This window comes from Monodelphis domestica, chromosome 2 (genome assembly GCF_027887165.1).
Source record: "Monodelphis domestica isolate mMonDom1 chromosome 2, mMonDom1.pri, whole genome shotgun sequence".
Classification (NCBI taxonomy): domain Eukaryota; kingdom Metazoa; phylum Chordata; class Mammalia; order Didelphimorphia; family Didelphidae; genus Monodelphis; species Monodelphis domestica.
The window spans coordinates 457,400,259-457,420,271 of NC_077228.1; the positions used below are offsets into that span (position 1 = coordinate 457,400,259).

A 20,013-nucleotide genomic window follows, 5' to 3' on the forward strand; every position below is an offset into this window, starting at 1 on the left:
CTTCATCAGTTCCTGGAGGTTGTTCCAGTTCCCATGGAATTCCTCCAGTTCATTATTCCTATGAGCACAATAGTATTCCATTACCAACATGTGCCACAATTTGTTCAGACTTCCCCCAATCTAAGGACATCCCCTCATTTTCCAAATGTTTGCCACCCCAGAGAGGGCAGCTATGAATATTTTGGTAGAAGTCTTTGTCCTTATGATCTCTTTGTCCCCCAATGAATTTTCATCAGAAAATCCACAACTTTCAGATGTACTTTCATAAAGTCTGTAGACAGTCTGTTTCCTTGATTTTTCGTTGCAACATTCTCTCACTGAAATTTACCTGCTTCTAAATTTTAATCTCAAAATCTTTCCCCCTTTTCCCCTTCAAACATCTGCCCCAGACAGAATCATGTTCTCTATTTTTTCCTTCTGACACCTCCACATAGCTGCCTACAATTTTCACACACGATGTCTGTCTTTTTGCTCTCATAAAGAGGCCCCATACTTCATTCAAGTCTCTGATACATCATACCTTTCATGTGCTCATCCTACAACTCTTTCCCGTTGGTTGACTTGTTTTTGCCATGACTTGCGCTCCACCAGGAGTTCTGTCAGCTGCTATTATCAATCCCTTGATCATCTGCAACCTCATTGACATATAATATGTTGACTCCTTGTCTCCTTCCATTCAACTTGAGAATTGATTTTCTTCACAGTACAAATTCAGAAACCATTTGTGTTTACCCCAATATTTACATTTTAACAAATGGTCTTTAAATATATGTTTACCTCAAAACCATGAAATCTTTTTTTTTCTTTTTAGTTTTTTTGGGTTTTTTCTTTTTTTGGTTAAGTTTTTTAATTTTTTCCCCCTTGTTCCCATGATTCACATTCTTTCCCACCCCTCTTCCCTCAGCCCTCCCCAGAGCCAATCCCTTGGGCTTTGACATGTCTCATTGTTCCAAACCCATTTCCATGTTAGTAATATTTACAACAGAGTGATCAATGAAAATCCGTCTCCCTGATCATATACCCACTGAACCATGTGGTCAAGCATGAGTTTTCTTGCTATGATTCTTCTCCAGAATCCATACTTTGATAAGAAATCCTGTATCCCAATCAAGTTCAACAACTGTTTAGAAATGTAGAAATCCCTTTTGCAGTGTTCCAAACCCTCATCCCAGAGTTCATGGCACCTTTTACCCAATGTTCCCAATGTGGTCATTTGTTGCTTGCTCTAATGGCACGTCAATGAAAAGAAGGTCTCCACGTGCTCCTTGAAAGATTCCCCGTGTTGATCCCGCAGAATTTTCTCCCGAGTACACCGCGATTCCCTGCAGAAAGCTATCCCGCTGTCCTAGTTGTTCCTGTGAAGAATTTGAGGTCTATCTACTTTAAGCTGCGTGTGAGTGTGTGTAGGCATCAGTGTATGGTAGCCATGGCCTCATTGTTTGGGCTTTGGTGAGCTCAGTTCCTTCTGGGCAAAGTGTCTGGCAGGGGGAGCATGTCTTTTCTTCTTTTTGCTTCTGCTTTCCTTTTTTCGGTAAGGAATGTCATAGTCGGCTCGGGGAGGAGAGTAATCCAGGACTGTGTCGTAGTGCCCACAGCTGAGCCAGCTGAGCCAAATACTTTTCCTGCCCGAGTAGTCTTCTCCCAGAGAATGCAGGCTTGTAGATATGGTGGGATTCGCCAGGCTGCCGCCCAAGGTTAAGTGAATGTTGACATCCAGACTGTCCCCGAGGGCCATCATTTCTGGGTATCCAGCCCACGTTTTATCCTGTGCTGCTTTGGAGAGAAAGGTCTCTGCGTCTCCCTCAATGAGGAATCTGAAGAGGTCAAGGTTGCCCCTCATGTGTGAGACAGCCCTGTGGCGAAGGTCGTGGTACATGTTCTGGTGCCCATAGAGTGCCTGGCTGAAGGCTCGGTAAAGGCAGTTGCCATCAGGAAGAATTTGGAAGCGACACTTCTTCCTCTCTCGTAGGTAGATGTCCTGTTTCTGTTTTTCTATCAGTGTGTCGTGCTTGCTGGACATCATTGTCTTGGTGGCCACTTCTGCTCCGGGGCCTGAGAGCTCCTCTTCAGGATGGGAGAATGGGTGGCTTGCTCCTGGTGCTGCCGCCTGGCCTGCTCCTCACCCTGGAAACGGCTTCTCCAAGGTCTGCTGCTTGCTGGAGACCTGCCACCCCAAGGAGATTGCCAACTTGTAGCCCTCTCTTGGAGCAACCAGTATATAGTTCCAGCCAGTAGTTGTCGATGGGCAATAGAATGGCTCCCAATGCCCACTTGGTTCCCTCTTCTTCAGCTTTGCAAGCTTATTTTTGAAGGAAGGTCCCGAGTTCAATCAATTGTGCCTCGAGCCCCCCAGTGAGGAAAACTCCCAGCACTTTAGACAGAAGTTAGGCTTTGTGTCCAATATTTTGCGATGCCTTTTGAGACAAGTGCTCTCTTCCAGAGCTTCCTTTTCTGCCAAGGTCAAGAGACTTCTGGTTCCTCAGAGATGTCCTTCTCTCTCCCTTAAAAATCCCCTACCTCTGATCTCTCTGCAGAAGACAGGGAAGGAAAGCCAGCTATCCTCTGACCCAAGTCCCCTCCAAGAAGAGGCAGGTCAAGAGGATGACTCAAGCTGAAGGTGACTCCTGAGGAAGACTCTCTTCTGGAGGCCAAACTGCTCTTGAAGCTGAACTGCCCAGGCCCAGAAATTCAGGGCCTTTTATAGTGGCTTCCTGTCCCTTCCCCTCTCCACAGGGGCCAATCACAGCTTCCAAATTGCCCAGCACTGCCCAGTGGGGAGGATCCCCTTCTCACCTCCTGGAGGTGTGAACTCTCATTCAGAAAGTTCACAGTTTCCTGGCTGGTTGAGTTTCCCAGGGTGTGAACTCTCTAGATGGTTGGCAAGCTCCTCCACCTAGTTCAAGCTTGTGCTGATTCAATCAAAAGCTAGACAAAGGAGAGTTCATCCTGTCTTCATTACCTGGTGAGGTGCTAAGTTGGGGGCACTTAAGCTATTGTTAAGCAAAGTGTGAACTCCAACTAGGCAAAGGGGAGAAAGGATTCCCTTTGACAAGTATGAACTCCAAATAGACAAAAAATTCAAGGAATTTCCTTTCCCATGATCCAAAGCAGAGTGAACATTCCTACCACCTGTGGAATTCTTGGGGACTGGGCCCTGCTTGCTTTCCTGTGCCTGGCCTGGAAGCCTGCTCTCCAGGAACTGCTCTTTGCCCCAGGACTTACTTAAAACTGGACTCAAGGTCCCTGCTCAGGCTGTGTCCTTCAATCCCCAAATGGACTCTACTAGTCAAGACACCAGAGCCAAAACGGGGTCGTTCTATTCATTCAGTTCATGGGCAATGGAAAGGTCAAGTGATTCTTGGGGGGTGCGGGGAGAAGAGGGAGTAGAAAAAGATGGAAAAAGGTTGAAAAGATGGCAGGAGTATCTTGGGGGATAGTGACGCTGGCAGACCTCAAAGCCAGAGACATTGTGCTGTGATTAGTTTGGCTCTTGTAGTTCTTTTAAGGTACAGGGCAAGGAGAGAAGTTGGAGCAACACTGAATCCACATTCTGTTTAACAAACAACTCTACTGTCCCAGCCCTTCCTAACCACAGGACAGGTTTTCCTCAGATCCTGAATCTTAGTGACCTACTCATACACTTCCCACATGTTCATCTCTGGGCTGGCCACAATCTATCGATGTTCCTGGGTTGAAATGATCACCACTGACTGGGTTACTACTGTGTGATTTCATGTGCAGGTGAGAGTTATGACTCAGGGACCATTACTAGCCAGTCACAAAGGACCCATCTGAGGGGAGTCCCAGACTGACTTTCACTTATCCTCTGAGTATCTCATCATTCTCTCTTTTCAGTGGTAGATCAATCATCAGACAGCCATACTTGAGTTCCAGGCTCATAGTAACATTAGTTGTGATTCCCATCAAACTTTTTCCTTAAATGACAAAAAAATAAACTTCTACACGTTATCGATAATATCCCAATTTCATTCTTCTCCCACAATTCTAAACAGACCTCCTGTTTACTCGATTATTTCTTCTCAGGGTTTCTAAAAATTTGATTCCAAGTATTTCTAGAAATGAATATACTTCTCCTTAAAATTCTCTATACAATAAATACCACTTCTGTAGATTCTTCCTAGGCCTTACTGAATTACTTATTTGCCTTGCCAGTGGTGGTCAAAAAACTTTCTCTTCCTGTCTTAAATCCCGACTAAAATTGGTTTCATCTTACCTTGTACATTGTATTACAAAGAGATGAAACTGTTTCATTCTCCTGAGAAACTTTTCATAGCCAGACTCACTTGCATAAAATCCTTGAGATTCCGTTTCTAAATTCATGGGAATCCTCATACATTAAGGCCAATAGAGGAATCCTTTCCCAATAACTAATTAGATAGATTTGTGGTCAGAAAATCCTTTTCCTTTTTTACTTTAGAGACTTTCTGCCAGAGCTGGACTCTCCCCTTATCTCTTTTGCTAGTGCTGTGAAAGGGGAGGGAGAGAAGTGTCTGAGGGGGAATTTTTGCCTCTTCACTTATAAAACTTACATGTTTAAAACCTTCATCTTGCATTTCTCCCAATGAATTTCTCTCTCTTTTTTTAGGTTTTGGAAAACTTTATTTATTCATTAATTTGAACACTGTTCCATGGTTACAAGATTCTTGTTCTTTCCCTCCCTTACCCCCACCTCCCTCCCATAACCGATGCAGAATTCCACTGGGTTTGACACGTGTTGTTGATCCAGAACTATTTCCATATGATTGATGTTTGCACTAGCATGATCATTTAGTCTACAGCTCCATCAACCCCCATGTGATCAAGGAGTTCATTTTTCTTCTGTTTTTCTATTCCCACAATTCTTCCTCTGCAGGTGGATGGTGTTCGTTCTCATAGATCTCTCCGAATGTCCTGTATCATTGCATTGCTGCTAGTAGAGAAGTCTATTACATTTGACTGTAGCACAGTGTATCAGTCTCTGTGTATAATGTTCTCCTGGTTCTGCTCCCTTCACTCTTCATCAGTTCCTGGAGGTTGTTCCAGTTCCCATGGAATTCCTCCAGTTCATTATTCCTATGAGCACAATAGTATTCCATTACCAACATGTGCCACAATTTGTTCAGACTTCCCCCAATCTAAGGACATCCCCTCATTTTCCAAATGTTTGCCACCCCAGAGAGGGCAGCTATGAATATTTTGGTAGAAGTCTTTGTCCTTATGATCTCTTTGTCCCCCAATGAATTTTCATCAGAAAATCCACAACTTTCAGATGTACTTTCATAAAGTCTGTAGACAGTCTGTTTCCTTGATTTTTCGTTGCAACATTCTCTCACTGAAATTTACCTGCTTCTAAATTTTAATCTCAAAATCTTTCCCCTTTTCCCCTTCAAACATCTGCCCCAGACAGAATCATGTTCTCTATTTTTTCCTTCTGACACCTCCACATAGCTGCCTACAATTTTCACACACGATGTCTGTCTTTTTGCTCTCATAAAGAGGCCCCATACTTCATTCAAGTCTCTGATACATCATACCTTTCATGTGCTCATCCTACAACTCTTTCCCGTTGGTTGACTTGTTTTTGCCATGACTTGCGCTCCACCAGGAGTTCTGTCAGCTGTTATTATCAATCCCTTGATCATCTGCAACCTCATTGACATATAATATGTTGACTCCTTGTCTCCTTCCATTCAACTTGAGAATTGATTTTCTTCACAGTACAAATTCAGAAACCATTTGTGTTTACCCCAATATTTACATTTTAACAAATGGTCTTTAAATATATGTTTACCTCAAAACCATGAAATCTTTTTTTTTCTTTTTAGTTTTTTTGGGTTTTTTCTTTTTTTGGTTAAGTTTTTTAATTTTTTCCCCCTTGTTCCCATGATTCACATTCTTTCCCACCCCTCTTCCCTCAGCCCTCCCCAGAGCCAATCCCTTGGGCTTTGACATGTCTCATTGTTCCAAACCCATTTCCATGTTAGTAATATTTACAACAGAGTGATCAATGAAAATCCGTCTCCCTGATCATATACCCACTGAACCATGTGGTCAAGCATGAGTTTTCTTGCTATGATTCTTCTCCAGAATCCATACTTTGATAAGAAATCCTGTATCCCAATCAAGTTCAACAACTGTTTAGAAATGTAGAAATCCCTTTTGCAGTGTTCCAAACCCTCATCCCAGAGTTCATGGCACCTTTTACCCAATGTTCCCAATGTGGTCATTTGTTGCTTGCTCTAATGGCACGTCAATGAAAAGAAGGTCTTCACGTGCTCCTTGAAAGATTCCCCGTGTTGATCCTGCAGAGTTTTCTCCAGAGTACACCGTGATTCCCTGCAGAAAGCTATCCCGCTGTCCTAATTGTTCCTGTGAAGAATTTGAGGTCTATCTACTTGAAGCTGCGTGTGAGTGTGTGTAGGCATCAGTGTCTGGTAGCCATGGCCTCATTGTTTGGGCTTTGGTGAGCTCAGTTCCTTCTGGGCAAAGTGTCTGGCAGGGGGAGCATGTCTTTTCTTCTTTTTGCTTCTGCTTTCCTTTTTTCGGTAAGGAATGTCATAGTCGGCTCGGGGAGGAGAGTAATCCAGGACTGTGTCGTAGTGCCCACAGCTGAGCCAGCTGAGCCAAATACTTTTCCTGCCCGAGTAGTCTTCTCCCAGAGAATGCAGGCTTGTAGATATGGTGGGATTCGCCAGGCTGCCGCCCAAGGTTAAGTGAATGTTGACATCCAGACTGTCCCCGAGGGCCATCATTTCTGGGTATCCAGCCCACGTTTTATCCTGTGCTGCTTTGGAGAGAAAGGTCTCTGCGTCTCCCTCAATGAGGAATCTGAAGAGGTCAAGGTTGCCTCTCATGTGTGAGACAGCCCTGTGGCGAAGGTCCTGGTACATGTTCTGGTGCCCATAGAGTGCCTGGCTGAAGGCTCGGTAAAGGCAGTTGCCATCAGGAAGAATTTGGAAGCGACACTTCTTCCTCTCTCGTAGGTAGATGTCCTGTTTCTGTTTTTCTATCAGTGTGTCGTGCTTGCTGGACATCATTGTCTTGGTGGCCACTTCTGCTCCGGGGCCTGAGAGCTCCTCTTCAGGATGGGAGAATGGGTGGCTTGCTCCTGGTGCTGCCGCCTGGCCTGCTCCTCACCCTGGAAACGGCTTCTCCAAGGTCTGCTGCTTGCTGGAGACCTGCCACCCCAAGGAGATTGCCAACTTGTAGCCCTCTCTTGGAGCAACCAGTATATAGTTCCAGCCAGTAGTTGTCGATGGGCAATAGAATGGCTCCCAATGCCCACTTGGTTCCCTCTTCTTCAGCTTTGCAAGCTTATTTTTGAAGGAAGGTCCCGAGTTCAATCAATTGTGCCTCGAGCCCCCCAGTGAGGAAAACTCCCAGCACTTTAGACAGAAGTTAGGCTTTGTGTCCAATATTTTGCGATGCCTTTTGAGACAAGTGCTCTCTTCCAGAGCTTCCTTTTCTGCCAAGGTCAAGACACTTCTGGTTCCTCAGAGATGTCCTTCTCTCTCCCTTAAAAATGCCCTACCTCTGATCTCTCTGCAGAAGACAGGGAAGGAAAGCCAGCTATCCTCTGACCCAAGTCCCCTCCAAGAAGAGGCAGGTCAAGAGGATGACTCAAGCTGAAGGTGACTCCTGAGGAAGACTCTCTTCTGGAGGCCAAACTGCTCTTGAAGCTGAACTGCCCAGGCCCAGAAATTCAGGGCCTTTTATAGTGGCTTCCTATCCCTTCCCCTCTCCACAGGGGCCAATCACAGCTTCCAAATTGCCCAGCACTGCCCAGTGGGGAGGATCCCCTTCTCACCTCCTGGAGGTGTGAACTCTCATTCAGAAAGGTCACAGTTTCCTGGCTGGTTGAGTTTCCCAGGGTGTGAACTCTCTAGATGGTTGGCAAGCTCCTCCACCTAGTTCAAGCTTGTGTTGATTCAATCAAAAGCTAGACAAAGGAGAGTTCACCCTGTCTTCATTACCTGGTGAGGTGCTAAGTAGGGGCACTTAAGCTATTGTTAAGCAAAATGTGAACTCCAACTAGGCAAAGGGGAGAAAGGATTCCCTTTGACAAGTATGAACTCCAAATAGACAAAAAATTCAAGGAATTTCCTTTCCCATGATCCAAAGCAGAGTGAACATTCCTATCACCTGTGGAATTCTTGGGGACTTGGCCCTACTTGCTTTCCTGTGCCTGGCCTGGAAGCCTGCTCTCCAGGAACTGCTGTTTACCCGAGGACTTACTTAAAATGGGACTCTTTCATAAAGTCTGTAGACAGTCTGTTTCCTTGATTTTTCGATGCGACATTCTTTCACTGAAATTTACCTGCTTTTAAATTTTAATCTCAAAATCTTTCCCTTTTCTTCTTCACATCTCTGCCCCAGACAAAATCATGCTCTCTATTTTTTCCTTCTGACACCTCCACATACCTGCCTACAATTTTCATGTAATGTCTGTCTTTTTGCTCTCATAAAGAGGCCCCATACTTCATTCAAGTCTCGGATACATGATATCTTTCATGTGCTCATCCTACAAGTCTTTCCCGTTCTTTGACTTGCTTTTGCCATCCCTTAAGTTCCACCAGGTGTTCTGTCACCTGCTATATTATCAATCCCTTGATCATCTGCAACCTCATTGACATATCATATGTTGACTCCTCGTCTCCTCCCATTCAACTTGAGAATTGATTTTCTTCACAGTACAAATTCAGAAACCATTTGTGTTTACCCCAATTGACGTTCTAACAAATGGTCTTTAAATACGTGTTTACCCCTAACCCATGAAATCATACTATTTTTTAGTTACAGATTTTTAATTTTCCCCCCTTGGTCACATGATTCATGTTTTTCCCATGCCTCCTCCCTCACCCCTTCCCAGGGCTGACAAGTAATTCCACTGGGTTTGACATGTATCATTGTTCAAAACTTATTTCCATGATATTAATATTCATAATAGAGTGATCATTTAATATCACCATCCCCTATCATATACCCATTGAACCATGTGATCAAGCACATGTTTTCATGAAATACTTCTTATTGTGAACCTTAAAAATTCCCAGATCCTACATTAATTCATTGCTGGTGGAGTTGTGAACTGATCCAGCCATTCAGGAGGGCAATTTGGAACTATGCCCTAAGGGCCACAAAAGAATGTCTACCCTTTGATCCAGCCATGGCACTTCTGGGGCTGTACCCCAAAGAGATAATGGACAAAAAGACTTGTACAAAAATATTCATAGCTGCGCTCTTTGTGGTGGCCAAAAATTGGAAAACAAGGGGATGCCCATCAATTGGGGAATGGCTGAACAAATTGTGGTATATGTTGGTGATGGAATATTATTGTGCAAAAAGGAATAATAAAGTGGAGGAATTCCATGGAGACTGGAACAACCTCCAGGAAGTGATGCAGAGCGAGAGGAGCAGAACCAGGAGAACATTGTACACAGAGACTAATACACTGTGGTATAATCGAACGTAATGGACTTCTCCATTAGTGGCGGTGTAATGTCTCTGAACAATCTGCAGGGATCTAGGAGAAAAAACACTATCCATTAGCAAAGGACAAACTGTGGGAGTAGAAACACTGAGGAAAAGCAACTGCCTGACTACAGCGGTTGAGGGGACATGACAGAGGAGAGACTCTAAATGAACACTCTAATGCAAATATTAACAACATGGCAATGGGTTCGAATCAAGAACACATGTGATACGGGGGGGGGGGTGGGGGGGAGAAAAAGGAAATGATCTTTGTCTTTAATGAATAATGCATGGAAATGATCAAATAAAATACTATAAAATTTAAAAAAAATCCCAGATCCTACTTCATAAGATTGGATTAAGACCATTCCCCATTTGGGCAGTGAACTCTACTTAGATCAGGAATGTGAGAATTCTACTTCACCTACTTAAGTCTGCCCCAGGGGAAGATAAAGTTGTAAACTCTTTTCTGAACAATGAAAAGTACTTAAACCCATACTTATAATAAGGCAAAAAGTTCTTAAGATAAGTACCTATAAAGGTCAAGCAACTTGTGAATTTACAAGGAACAAAGAGCTGAGAAACTTACTCAGAGCTTTCCTGGTGTGAATTACTCAAAAATTCACACCTTCTTAGGTGTGAACTAAGAATGGTCTGTCCTTTGAAAAACATCTACTGTGATTGGTAGATATAAGGACTTAGGGGAGGTGACATAGGAGAAAATTCCCTTTAAATAGGAGCTCAGATACATTCAGATTGAGGATTGAGCTGGTGGAGGCAGCTGAGATGAAGCTGGCCTGGTGTTACTAGAATCCCTTGCTTGGACAGATCTTGTGGTGAGTGATTAAGATTAAGGACTGACTATCTTTTTCTTAAGGCTTAGGTCTGGGTTGGCCAGGGCTGGCCTGGGCTGGCCTATCCTTTTCTGATTATTTCCTTTTTCTCTCTCTTTTTCTTAATTCCACATTTGTATTAATTAAAATCTCTATAAAACCCAGTTAACTTGGATATATTTCATAATTGGGAATATATCCCTGGCGACCACCTTATATTTGATTTGAAACATGATACTATAGTGAAAATATATTTTCTGCGGTCACAATTTATTCATCCACTCTTATATCTACTACAATTTAAGTCTTCCACTATTTTAACTCACTATAGTTTATGACAACCAACTATTTTAATTATTACAGTTTATGGCTGACCACAAGGTTGGTGAGAAAACCCTCAAAAAGTTCCTGTGAAATCTCTTTCCTTTCTCTCTTTGCTTTATTACTTGCTCTATCAGTCAGTTTTGTTTTCTTTTTTAAACTGGGCTTCAAAAATTACAGCTGCAAGAAAGGGTGAGTAAAAAACCTTTTTGATTCTCCTTAAATTAAGCTGTTCTAGATCTTAGCAACAGGGCCCTAAGGTCCTGGCTAGCAACTGCCTAAATTAGGACTAGAAAATCCTGCTTTCCACATGTTTACTTTAGAAATATGGAGTTACAGCCAGTTCAGAACTTAGTTAACAACTGGCGTTTCAGTAAATACTTTGTTCTTTTCTTAGTATAAGCATTGGTCTACAACTTACTTAACAGCTGGCTCATCAGCTCCATGACCAATCTTATAAATACAGAATTCCTTGTCTCCTTGAAAGGGCTCATCCCATGGAACTTATGGCAAAATCTAATTGACATACTACTTTCCCCTGAGTTTTTGATTGTTGTCATTATAATATTGGATCTCCTTGAAGAACTCATTTCTCAGTCAAAACAACCAATTGTTCCTTCTACTACTCAACAAAATGCAGAACAAAATACTCGGCTTGAACTTATAGAGGAATGTTTGGGGGAGCTCATAGCTTTTATGAAAAACACTAACCCTCCTAGCCAACACACCCCTCCCCCTGCCCCATCAGCCTCAGAAAATCCTACAACCTCAACTCTAAGTTCACAGCCTGCCCATGCTTCCAACCCCACACCCTCAACTCTAAGTACACACCACACACATGCTTCTGACCCTATACAATCCACTCTAAGTTCACACCCTATCCATACTTCTGATCCAAATGCCTCCACTTCACACCTTACTGATTCCTCCAATCCTAACACCTCTATATCCTTTCACACTTCTTCCTTGGCTCCTCCTTCCCACCCTGCTCAATTCAATTCTCAGACCTTTCCTACTTCTTATCTTTCTAGCACTATGGGACAACAACAAATCCTTTCCCTTAGTGAGCCCAACTCTTCTATTTCTCCTCCTTACCCAACTGAGAATGGAGCAAGCAGCCTAGAAACAGGAGTACCAAATAATTCAGATAACTTATTTCCTTTAAGGGAAGTACCCACTTTTAATAAAAATGGAAACTTGGTATCTGTGAGACATCATACACCTTTTAGTCCTGAGGATTTAAATAAATTAAAGGAAGATATGCCATCATTTGAGGATGAACCAATATTAATTATAAAAAAATTAGAGAACATATTCAGAACTTTTGACTCCACTTGGATGGATGTTGAGAATTTATTAGAAGCATTATTAACAAAGAGAGAGAAAAATAATATCGTCTCTGGCTAATCAAAAACAAGGTAAAAGAGGAAGTTATTGGTCAACTGAAGATCCACATTGGAACCCCAATGTTGAACTAGATCACACAAAACTAAACCAGGCCAGAGAAGCATTATTGACAGCCATGAGAGCTTGCTCTGATAGACCTGAAAAATGGTCAAAATTTGAAAGAACCTGACAAGATATTGATGAAACACCCTCCCAGTTTATGGACAGACTTATTGATGTAGGGAATACATATATGGACCTTGATTTATCCAGAGAAAGAGACATTAGACAAATACGTAGGCAATTCGTTGAAAATTGTTGTTCATTGGTAAAAGACTACTTTAAAACTAGCTGTCCTAATTGGGACTCTATGGACCTCGAAGAATTGAGGAGGGTAGCAACATATGTTTATAAGGGTCGTGTAAAAAGACCTGAGGAACACAATACATTAGTGGAAGACTTAAAGAAAGAAATTGAAATGTTAAAGAGACAATTGAAAAATAAGAGAGAGACTATAGCCCCTTTGCAGGAATTCACAAATAAATCTAGAGCTCCAAGAATACCAGCCATTAAAAAAGGGAGTGCAAAAGATTTACAGATATCTGGATTCCCTGAAGTAGGAAATCTTAATTCTCAGCCAGTTAAAAATGGAACTGGCACTAGTGTTTATAAAGGATTAATCCCTAAACTTGCTGTTCCACCTAGAAAGCCTACACAATGGAAAAGCCAAACTAAAGAAAATAAAATTGGAACTCCCTTCCCTCGTGAGCCTATATATGGCCTTGGCAAATATAATGCCTTAAAATCAACTGCCAAGAATTTTAGTGTATCAACAAATTCAGTTAAGGAGTGTAATTGCTCAAATTCCTCTTCTCTTCTGGACAAATTTAATCAGCCTCATCTAACCAAACTCACTCGGATAAGTACTGTTAAGAAGAGAGAATGCTTAAAAGCATTGAAAAGGGACAGAGTGAATAAGGAGCACAAAGTTGGAAGTCACATGGGGCCAGAGAAGGATGATGATTCATTTAATTTGCATAATAGCAACAACACTTACCATGAAAGTGACAAACCAAAATTCTGATGACAATGAAATTTCACAGGAGAATGGAAAATTGACCTCTATGATTTCCCAACAGACCATTCAGCCTTCTACCTTTCCACTAGCTGCTGTCTTTTCAAGTTCAGTTGAGGCAGAGCATAAGTTATTAAAGGAGATGGGTTGTCAGGAAGACAGAGAAAATGACGAAACATGTGCTCCCTTAACAGAGGATGAGCTGAGGGAATTCCAAGGTATTTGTGAACAGTTACAGAAGAATGGCCTTAGAAAAAATGGTATTTTGAAAAATAGCCTCATCTGTGACTTCAAATTTGGACCCTGGAAAAACAGCACTTTCAAACCCACTTTTGAGAATGATGACACAGAGACAAGCAGCAGTGACACATCAGATGATGATTATGTGTGAAGGATTCTCTTAACAGCTTTAGAATTTTTAGTGTGATACATCTCATACAGTTTGGGGTTCATTCTGACTGTGGGTGCTCGTTAAATTTCTCCAAAACAAATTGAAAATATTCAAAATTTATGTGCTCCTACTACTAAGAAACAGTTGAGAGCAATTTTAGGAGCAACAGGGTTTTGCAGACAATGGATTCCTTGCTATGTGGAAATTACTAAACCCCTTATAGCATTAACAAAGGATTCGGTTCCTGAACCCCTCAAATTAGAGCCTGAACACTTGTCAGCTCTATCAGATCTAAAAAAGGCTATCATGATTGCCCCTGCTCTAGGCATCCCAGATTACAACAAGCCATTTACTTTGTATGTACATGAGCGAAGAGGAGTAGCTTCTGGCATTTTAACTCAGACTTTGGGACCTTCTCAGCGCCCAATTGCTTATTATTCTGCTCAACTGGACCCAGTAGCATCTGGAGCACCACCATGTCTTAGAAGAGTAGCTGCTACAGCCTTACTAGTGACAAAAACTGTTGATCTAGTATTGGGATGTCCATTAATAATTATGTGCCCACATGAGGTAGAAGCATTGTTGATAAAACATAGAACACAGGCTTTCTCGGATTAGAGAATTACAAGGTATGAAATAACGTTATTAAATAGTGAAAACATTACCTTAAAACGTTGTACTACTCTTAACCCTGCCACCTTGCTTCCAGATTTACCAACTTCAGGAGAACCATTACACAATTGTGAAACATTAGTATCTATGGCAGAAAAGCCTCGAGATAATCTATTGGACACTCCCTTAGACAATGAAGATCTGATTTTATTTACCGATGGTTCCTCTTTTATGAGAGATGGCATACGCTACACTGGAGCTGCTGTAGTCTCAGAATTTGCCACTGAATAGTCAGCTTCACTACCTTCTAACATTAGTGCTCAAGGAACAGAACTCATAGCTCTGAAGCATGCTTGTATAATTGCCAAGGATAAAAAGGCAACAATTTATATGGATTCTAGATTGCTTTTGGCATTTGTCACTCAGTTGGAATGTTATGGCTCCAGAGAGGATTTTTAATGTCAGCTGGAAAATCTATAGCTAATGCAGAAATTATTAATGAAGTTCTTTCTGCTCTCCAGCTTCCTAAAACCCTAGCTGTACTGTAGTTCATTGCTCTGCCCATACAGGTGGCACTGACCCTGTGTCTCTAGAGGAAATGATCGAGCAGATGCTGCTGCAAAGCTAGCAGCCACAGAAGGACCTGAATTAATTTTAACATTAACAACCACCAATGATTTAAATTTATCACTTTTGTATAATGAAAAGGAAGTGGGAAAATGGAAACAAAAATTTAAAGCAAAACAGATGAATGGAGTATGGGTATCATCTAAAGGAAAACCCCTGCTTCCTAGAAGTTTCTATCACCAAATTTGCCAATCTATTCATAAAAATGGTCACTTTGGCACCCAGGGCATCATGGACTCTGTCAAGAGAGTATGGATAGCCCCTGGTATAACTACTATAGCCTCTAAAGTATGTTCAGCCTGCCCTATCTGCCAGGCATATAACCAACATGTATTTTGTGGAAAAGCCTTTGGTGGACATCCTCTGGCTTATACACCTTTTGAACAGTTTCAGATAGATTTCATAACAATGCCAAGGGCTGGACATTATAAATTTTGTCTAGTCATTGTAGATCAACTAACCAGATGGCCGGAAGCATTTCCTGCGACCTGAGCCACAGCGGATTTTGTTGCTAAAATACTTTGAAAGGAAATTATTCCTCACTTTGGACTACCAGCATGTATTGATTCAGATAAAGGAAGTCATTTTACTGATTCTGTTCTAAATCAGATATATTCTTGCTTGGGGATAACTCCAAAATTCCATGTTCCATATCATTCCCAGAGCTCAGGCCAAGTGGAGAGGATGAACAAAGAATTTAAAACTATGATTGGCAAATTATGCACTGAGACCCATTTAAAATGGCCTGAAATTCTCCCTCTGGACCTATTTTATCTTAGAAGCAGGCCTAGAGGAGACCTACACATCTCACCATTTGAGATGCTTTTCAGACATCCACCTATACAGCCTAAACCTTTTCCCCCTGCATATACCTCACTATTAGGAGGAGATACTACTATTGCTTCCTATATACAGGAGTTACAGCACAAACTACGTGAACTTCATGAATCTGGAGCTGCAGTACAAGCAGGACCACTAGATTTTTCTCTGCATGACCTGAACCCAGGAGATAAAGTGTATATTAAGAATTTCAAGTGTACTGGAGCAACTCAGCCTTCATGGAAAGGACCATTCCAAATATTGTTAACTATTCCAACATCTATAAAGGTTGGAGAAGAGGACTCTTGGATTCATTGCTCACATGTGAAGAAAGCATCTTCTGCTGAGACTGACTGACTGTATCCTATCATATGCATTGAAGATAATAATCCATTGACAAATGGATGCTGTTTTTTGGGAACACATTGAATTATTGATATTTTCCTTATTTTTATTATTGCTTTTCTTTATCTTTGATCAGAATATTTGATTTTTCTTATTTCTGAACTAAAGGTACACATAATTAATATTAATATTTTTCTGCAGTAATAGAAGTTTAACATATATATACTTGCTATAATATCAATGCATATCCAAAAGCTTTAAACTATGGGAACCTGCCATTTATTGATAAAATATTATAGGACTATGATTAATGTTTGAATCTGATTCCAGAAAATGGGATTAAAAACAAGAAGCACAGACTTAACCTGAAAAGTGCCAAAAAGAGCACACAGGAAATACTAATGTGAGACTCGAGGTTGCAACGCTTGACATATGTTAAGTCATAGGACTTCCTTGTATCTACACTCTTTGCAAAGTACTTATACAAGTACAAAATTGGACTATCATGCTAGCTCCCTATATCCCTGAGAATGTCAAAAATCAGATAAGGGAATGAAGCTTCCCTTTCAAAATAGAATTCTAATTTTTTTCTTCTTATAGTATGGCAACTTCCTACTGTAGTCTTGGCTACAAATGGATAAGTGAAATATTACTGCATTCTGTCCTATAGACTTGTGGAATAGAAATTACTTTAAATTGGACCTATACAAGGTCCTATTTTGAATTTTTTCCTTATATTTTTTATTATTTTTCTCTTCTTTTGATAATTGACTCATATACCCCCATAACTCAACATTGCATTCTGAGCTAAACTGGATGTTTTTTAACACCTACTTCAGGGGGGATTGTATTTTAATTTAATATCCAAGAATTTTGATTTTTGTTTAAGATTGTATTTTTACATAAAATCCAAGATTTTGATTTTTGTTCGAGAAAAAGATCTTCAAGGAAGAAGCTTGATAACTCCTAAACCCAGAGAATGAATTGTTGTAGAAAGACGCTGGAGAAACCCACACTACGTCAAGAAGATCAAGAATGAACTTTGGATATGGTTGATTGAACATTTATTGTAAATGTACACATTTATGCCAAAAGGGACTGCCCCTAATTTAGCTTTCTGTCAATGCGCCTAGCAAAACATTGGTTTTTCTTTCGTTCGTTTCTATTCCTCCCTCACTACTCTAATTTCCTCTTAGAAAATTGAATATTGTATATATGTATAGTTAGAAGTGCATTTAGGACTACAAGATGATTATGTTAAATGATCAATGGGGAGACTAGTCTCCCAATGATCATCAGGGGGGATTGTGAACCTTAAAAATTCCCAGATCCTACTTCATAAGATTGGATTAAGACCATTCCCCATTTGGGCAGTGAACTCTACTTAGATCAGGAATGTGAGAATTCTACTTCACCTACTTAAGTCTGCCCCAGGGGAAGATAAAGTTGTAAACTCTTTTCTGAACAATGAAAAGTACTTAAACCCATACTTATAATAAGGCAAAAAGTTCTTAAGATAAGTACCTATAAAGGTCAAGCAACTTGTGAATTTACAAGGAACAAAGAGCTGAGAAACTTACTCAGAGCTTTCCTGGTGTGAATTACTCAAAAATTCACATCTTAGGTGTGAACTAAGAATGGTCTGTCCTTTGAAAAACATCTACTGTGATTGGTAGATATAAGGACTTAGGGGAGGTGACATAGGAGAAAATTCCCTTTAAACAGGAGCTCAGATACATTCAGATTGAGGATTGAGCTGGTGGAGGCAGCTGAGATGAAGCTGGCCTGGTGTTACTAGAATCCCTTGCTTGGACAGATCTTGTGGTGAGTGATTAAGATTAAGGACTGACTATCTTTTTCTTAAGGCTTAGGCCTGGGTTGGCCAGGGCTGGCCTGGATTGGCCTATCCTTTTCTGATTATTTCCTTTTTCTCTCTCTTTTTCTTAATTCCACATTTGTATTAATTAAAATCTCTATAAAACCCAGTTAACTTGGATATATTTCATAATTGGGAATATATCCCTGGCGACCACCTTATATTTGATTTGAAACAAGACACTGTAGTGAAAATATATTTTCTGTGGTCACAATTTACTCATCCACTCTTATATCTACTACAATTTAAGTCTTCCACTATTTTAACTCACTACAGCTTATGACAACCAACTATTTTAATAATTACATTATCCAGAATACATACTTGGATAATAAATCATATATCCTGATCAAGTACAACAGCTGTTTAGAAATTTAGAAATTCCTTTTGCAGCGTTCCAAACCTTTATCACAGATTTCATCCCACTTTTTACCCAATGTTCATAATATTGTCATTTGTTCCTTGCTTTAATAGAACATCAATTAAAATAAAATAACATCTTCACATGCTCATTGAAAGATTCAAATTTTTGATCATATATAATTTTCTCCAAATTACATATGATTCCTTTCAGAAAGCTATCCTGCTCATATAACTGTTCCTCTGGAGAAGTTGAGGTATTTCTACTTTAAGCTCTGTGTGAGTGAGTGAGTGTGTGTGTGTGTGTGTGTGTGTGTGTGTGTGTGTGTGTGTGTGTAGAGGCATAAGTGTATGGTATCCATGGCCTCATTCCCTGGGCTTTGGTGAGCTAAGTTCTCTCTGGGCAAAGGGTCTAGCAAGGGGAGAATGTCTTTTCTCCTTTTTTCTTCTGCTTTCAGTTTTTTGGTGAGAAATGCCACACTCTATCAGCATTTCTATATATCTCCAACACATCTCAGCAGCAAGAATTAGAAAGAGAAATCCCATTTAAAATCACCCTAGACAATATAAAATACTTAGGAATCTATCTGCCAAGGCAAACACAGGAACTATATGAACACAATTACAAAACACTCTCCACACAATTAAAACTAGATCTAAACAATTGGAAAAACATTGACTGCTCATGGGTAGGACAAGCTAACGTAATAAAAAATGACCATCCTACCCCAATTAATTTACTTATTTAGTGCCATACTCATTGAACTACCAAAAACCGTTTTGACTGAATTAGAAAAAACCATAACAAAGTTCATTTGGAAGAACAAAAGATCAAGGACATCCAGGGAAATCATGAAAAAAATGGGAAGGAAGGAGGACTTGCAGTCCCAGATCTCAAAGTATACTATAAAGCAGTGGTCATCAAAACAATTTGGTACTGGCTAAGAGACAGAGAGGAGGATCAGTGGAACAGACTTGGGGTAAGAGACCTCAGCAAGACAGTTTATGACAAGCCCAAAGATCCCAGCTTTTGGAACCAAAACCCACTATTTGATTAAAAAAAAACTGCTGGGAAAATTGGAAGACAGTATGGGAGAGATTAGGTTTGGATCAACATCTCACACCCTGCACCAAGATAAACTCAGAAAGGGTGAATGACTTGAATAGAAAGAAGGAAACTACAAGCAAATTAGGTGAACACAGTATACATGCCAAATCTTTGGGAAAGGAAAGACTTTAAAACCAAGGAAGAGCTAGAAAAAAATCACAAAATGTAAAACCAATCATTTTGATGACATCAAATTAAAAAAGTTTTTGTACAAACAAAACGAATGCAACCAAAATTAGAAGGGAAGACTTCTAATTGGGAAACAATCTTCATAAGAAAAACCTCTGACAAAGGTCTGATTACTCAAATTTATAAAGACCTAAACCACTTGTACAAAAAAACAAGCCATTCTCCAATTGATAAATGGGCTGGGGACATGAATAGGCAATTTTCAGTTGAAGAAATCAAAACCATTAATAAGCACATGAAAAAGTGTTCTAAATCTCTTTATAATGAGAGAGATGCAAATCAAAACAACTCTGAGGTATCACCTCACACCTAGCAGGTTGGCTAACATGACAGCAATGGGAAGCAATGAAAGCTGGAGGGGATGTGGCAAAGTTGGGACATGTAATGGACTTCTCCATTAATGGCAATGCAGTGATCCTGAACAACTTGGAGGGATCTATGAAAAAAAAAAAAACATTATCCACATTCAGAGGAAAAGCTGTGGAAGTAGAAATACAGAAGAAAAACAACTGCTTGAATACATGGGTCAAAGGGATATGGTTGGGGATGTAGACTGTAAATGAACATCCTAATGCAAACACCAACAATATGGAAATAGGT

General features: G+C 40.5%; 1 protein-coding gene across 1 annotated transcript; it reads left to right on the plus strand.

Annotated features, from left to right (window-relative positions):
- Positions 1-7,093: 7,093 nt before the first annotated feature.
- On the plus strand, positions 7,094-13,534 carry LOC100032791 (vasculin-like). The gene is given in 3 exon segments (XM_056814747.1): positions 7,094-7,228; positions 12,541-13,079; positions 13,081-13,534. Coding segments are annotated over 3 exon segments (1,071 nt in total). The 3' UTR covers positions 13,478-13,534.
- Positions 13,535-20,013: the final 6,479 nt, after the last annotated feature.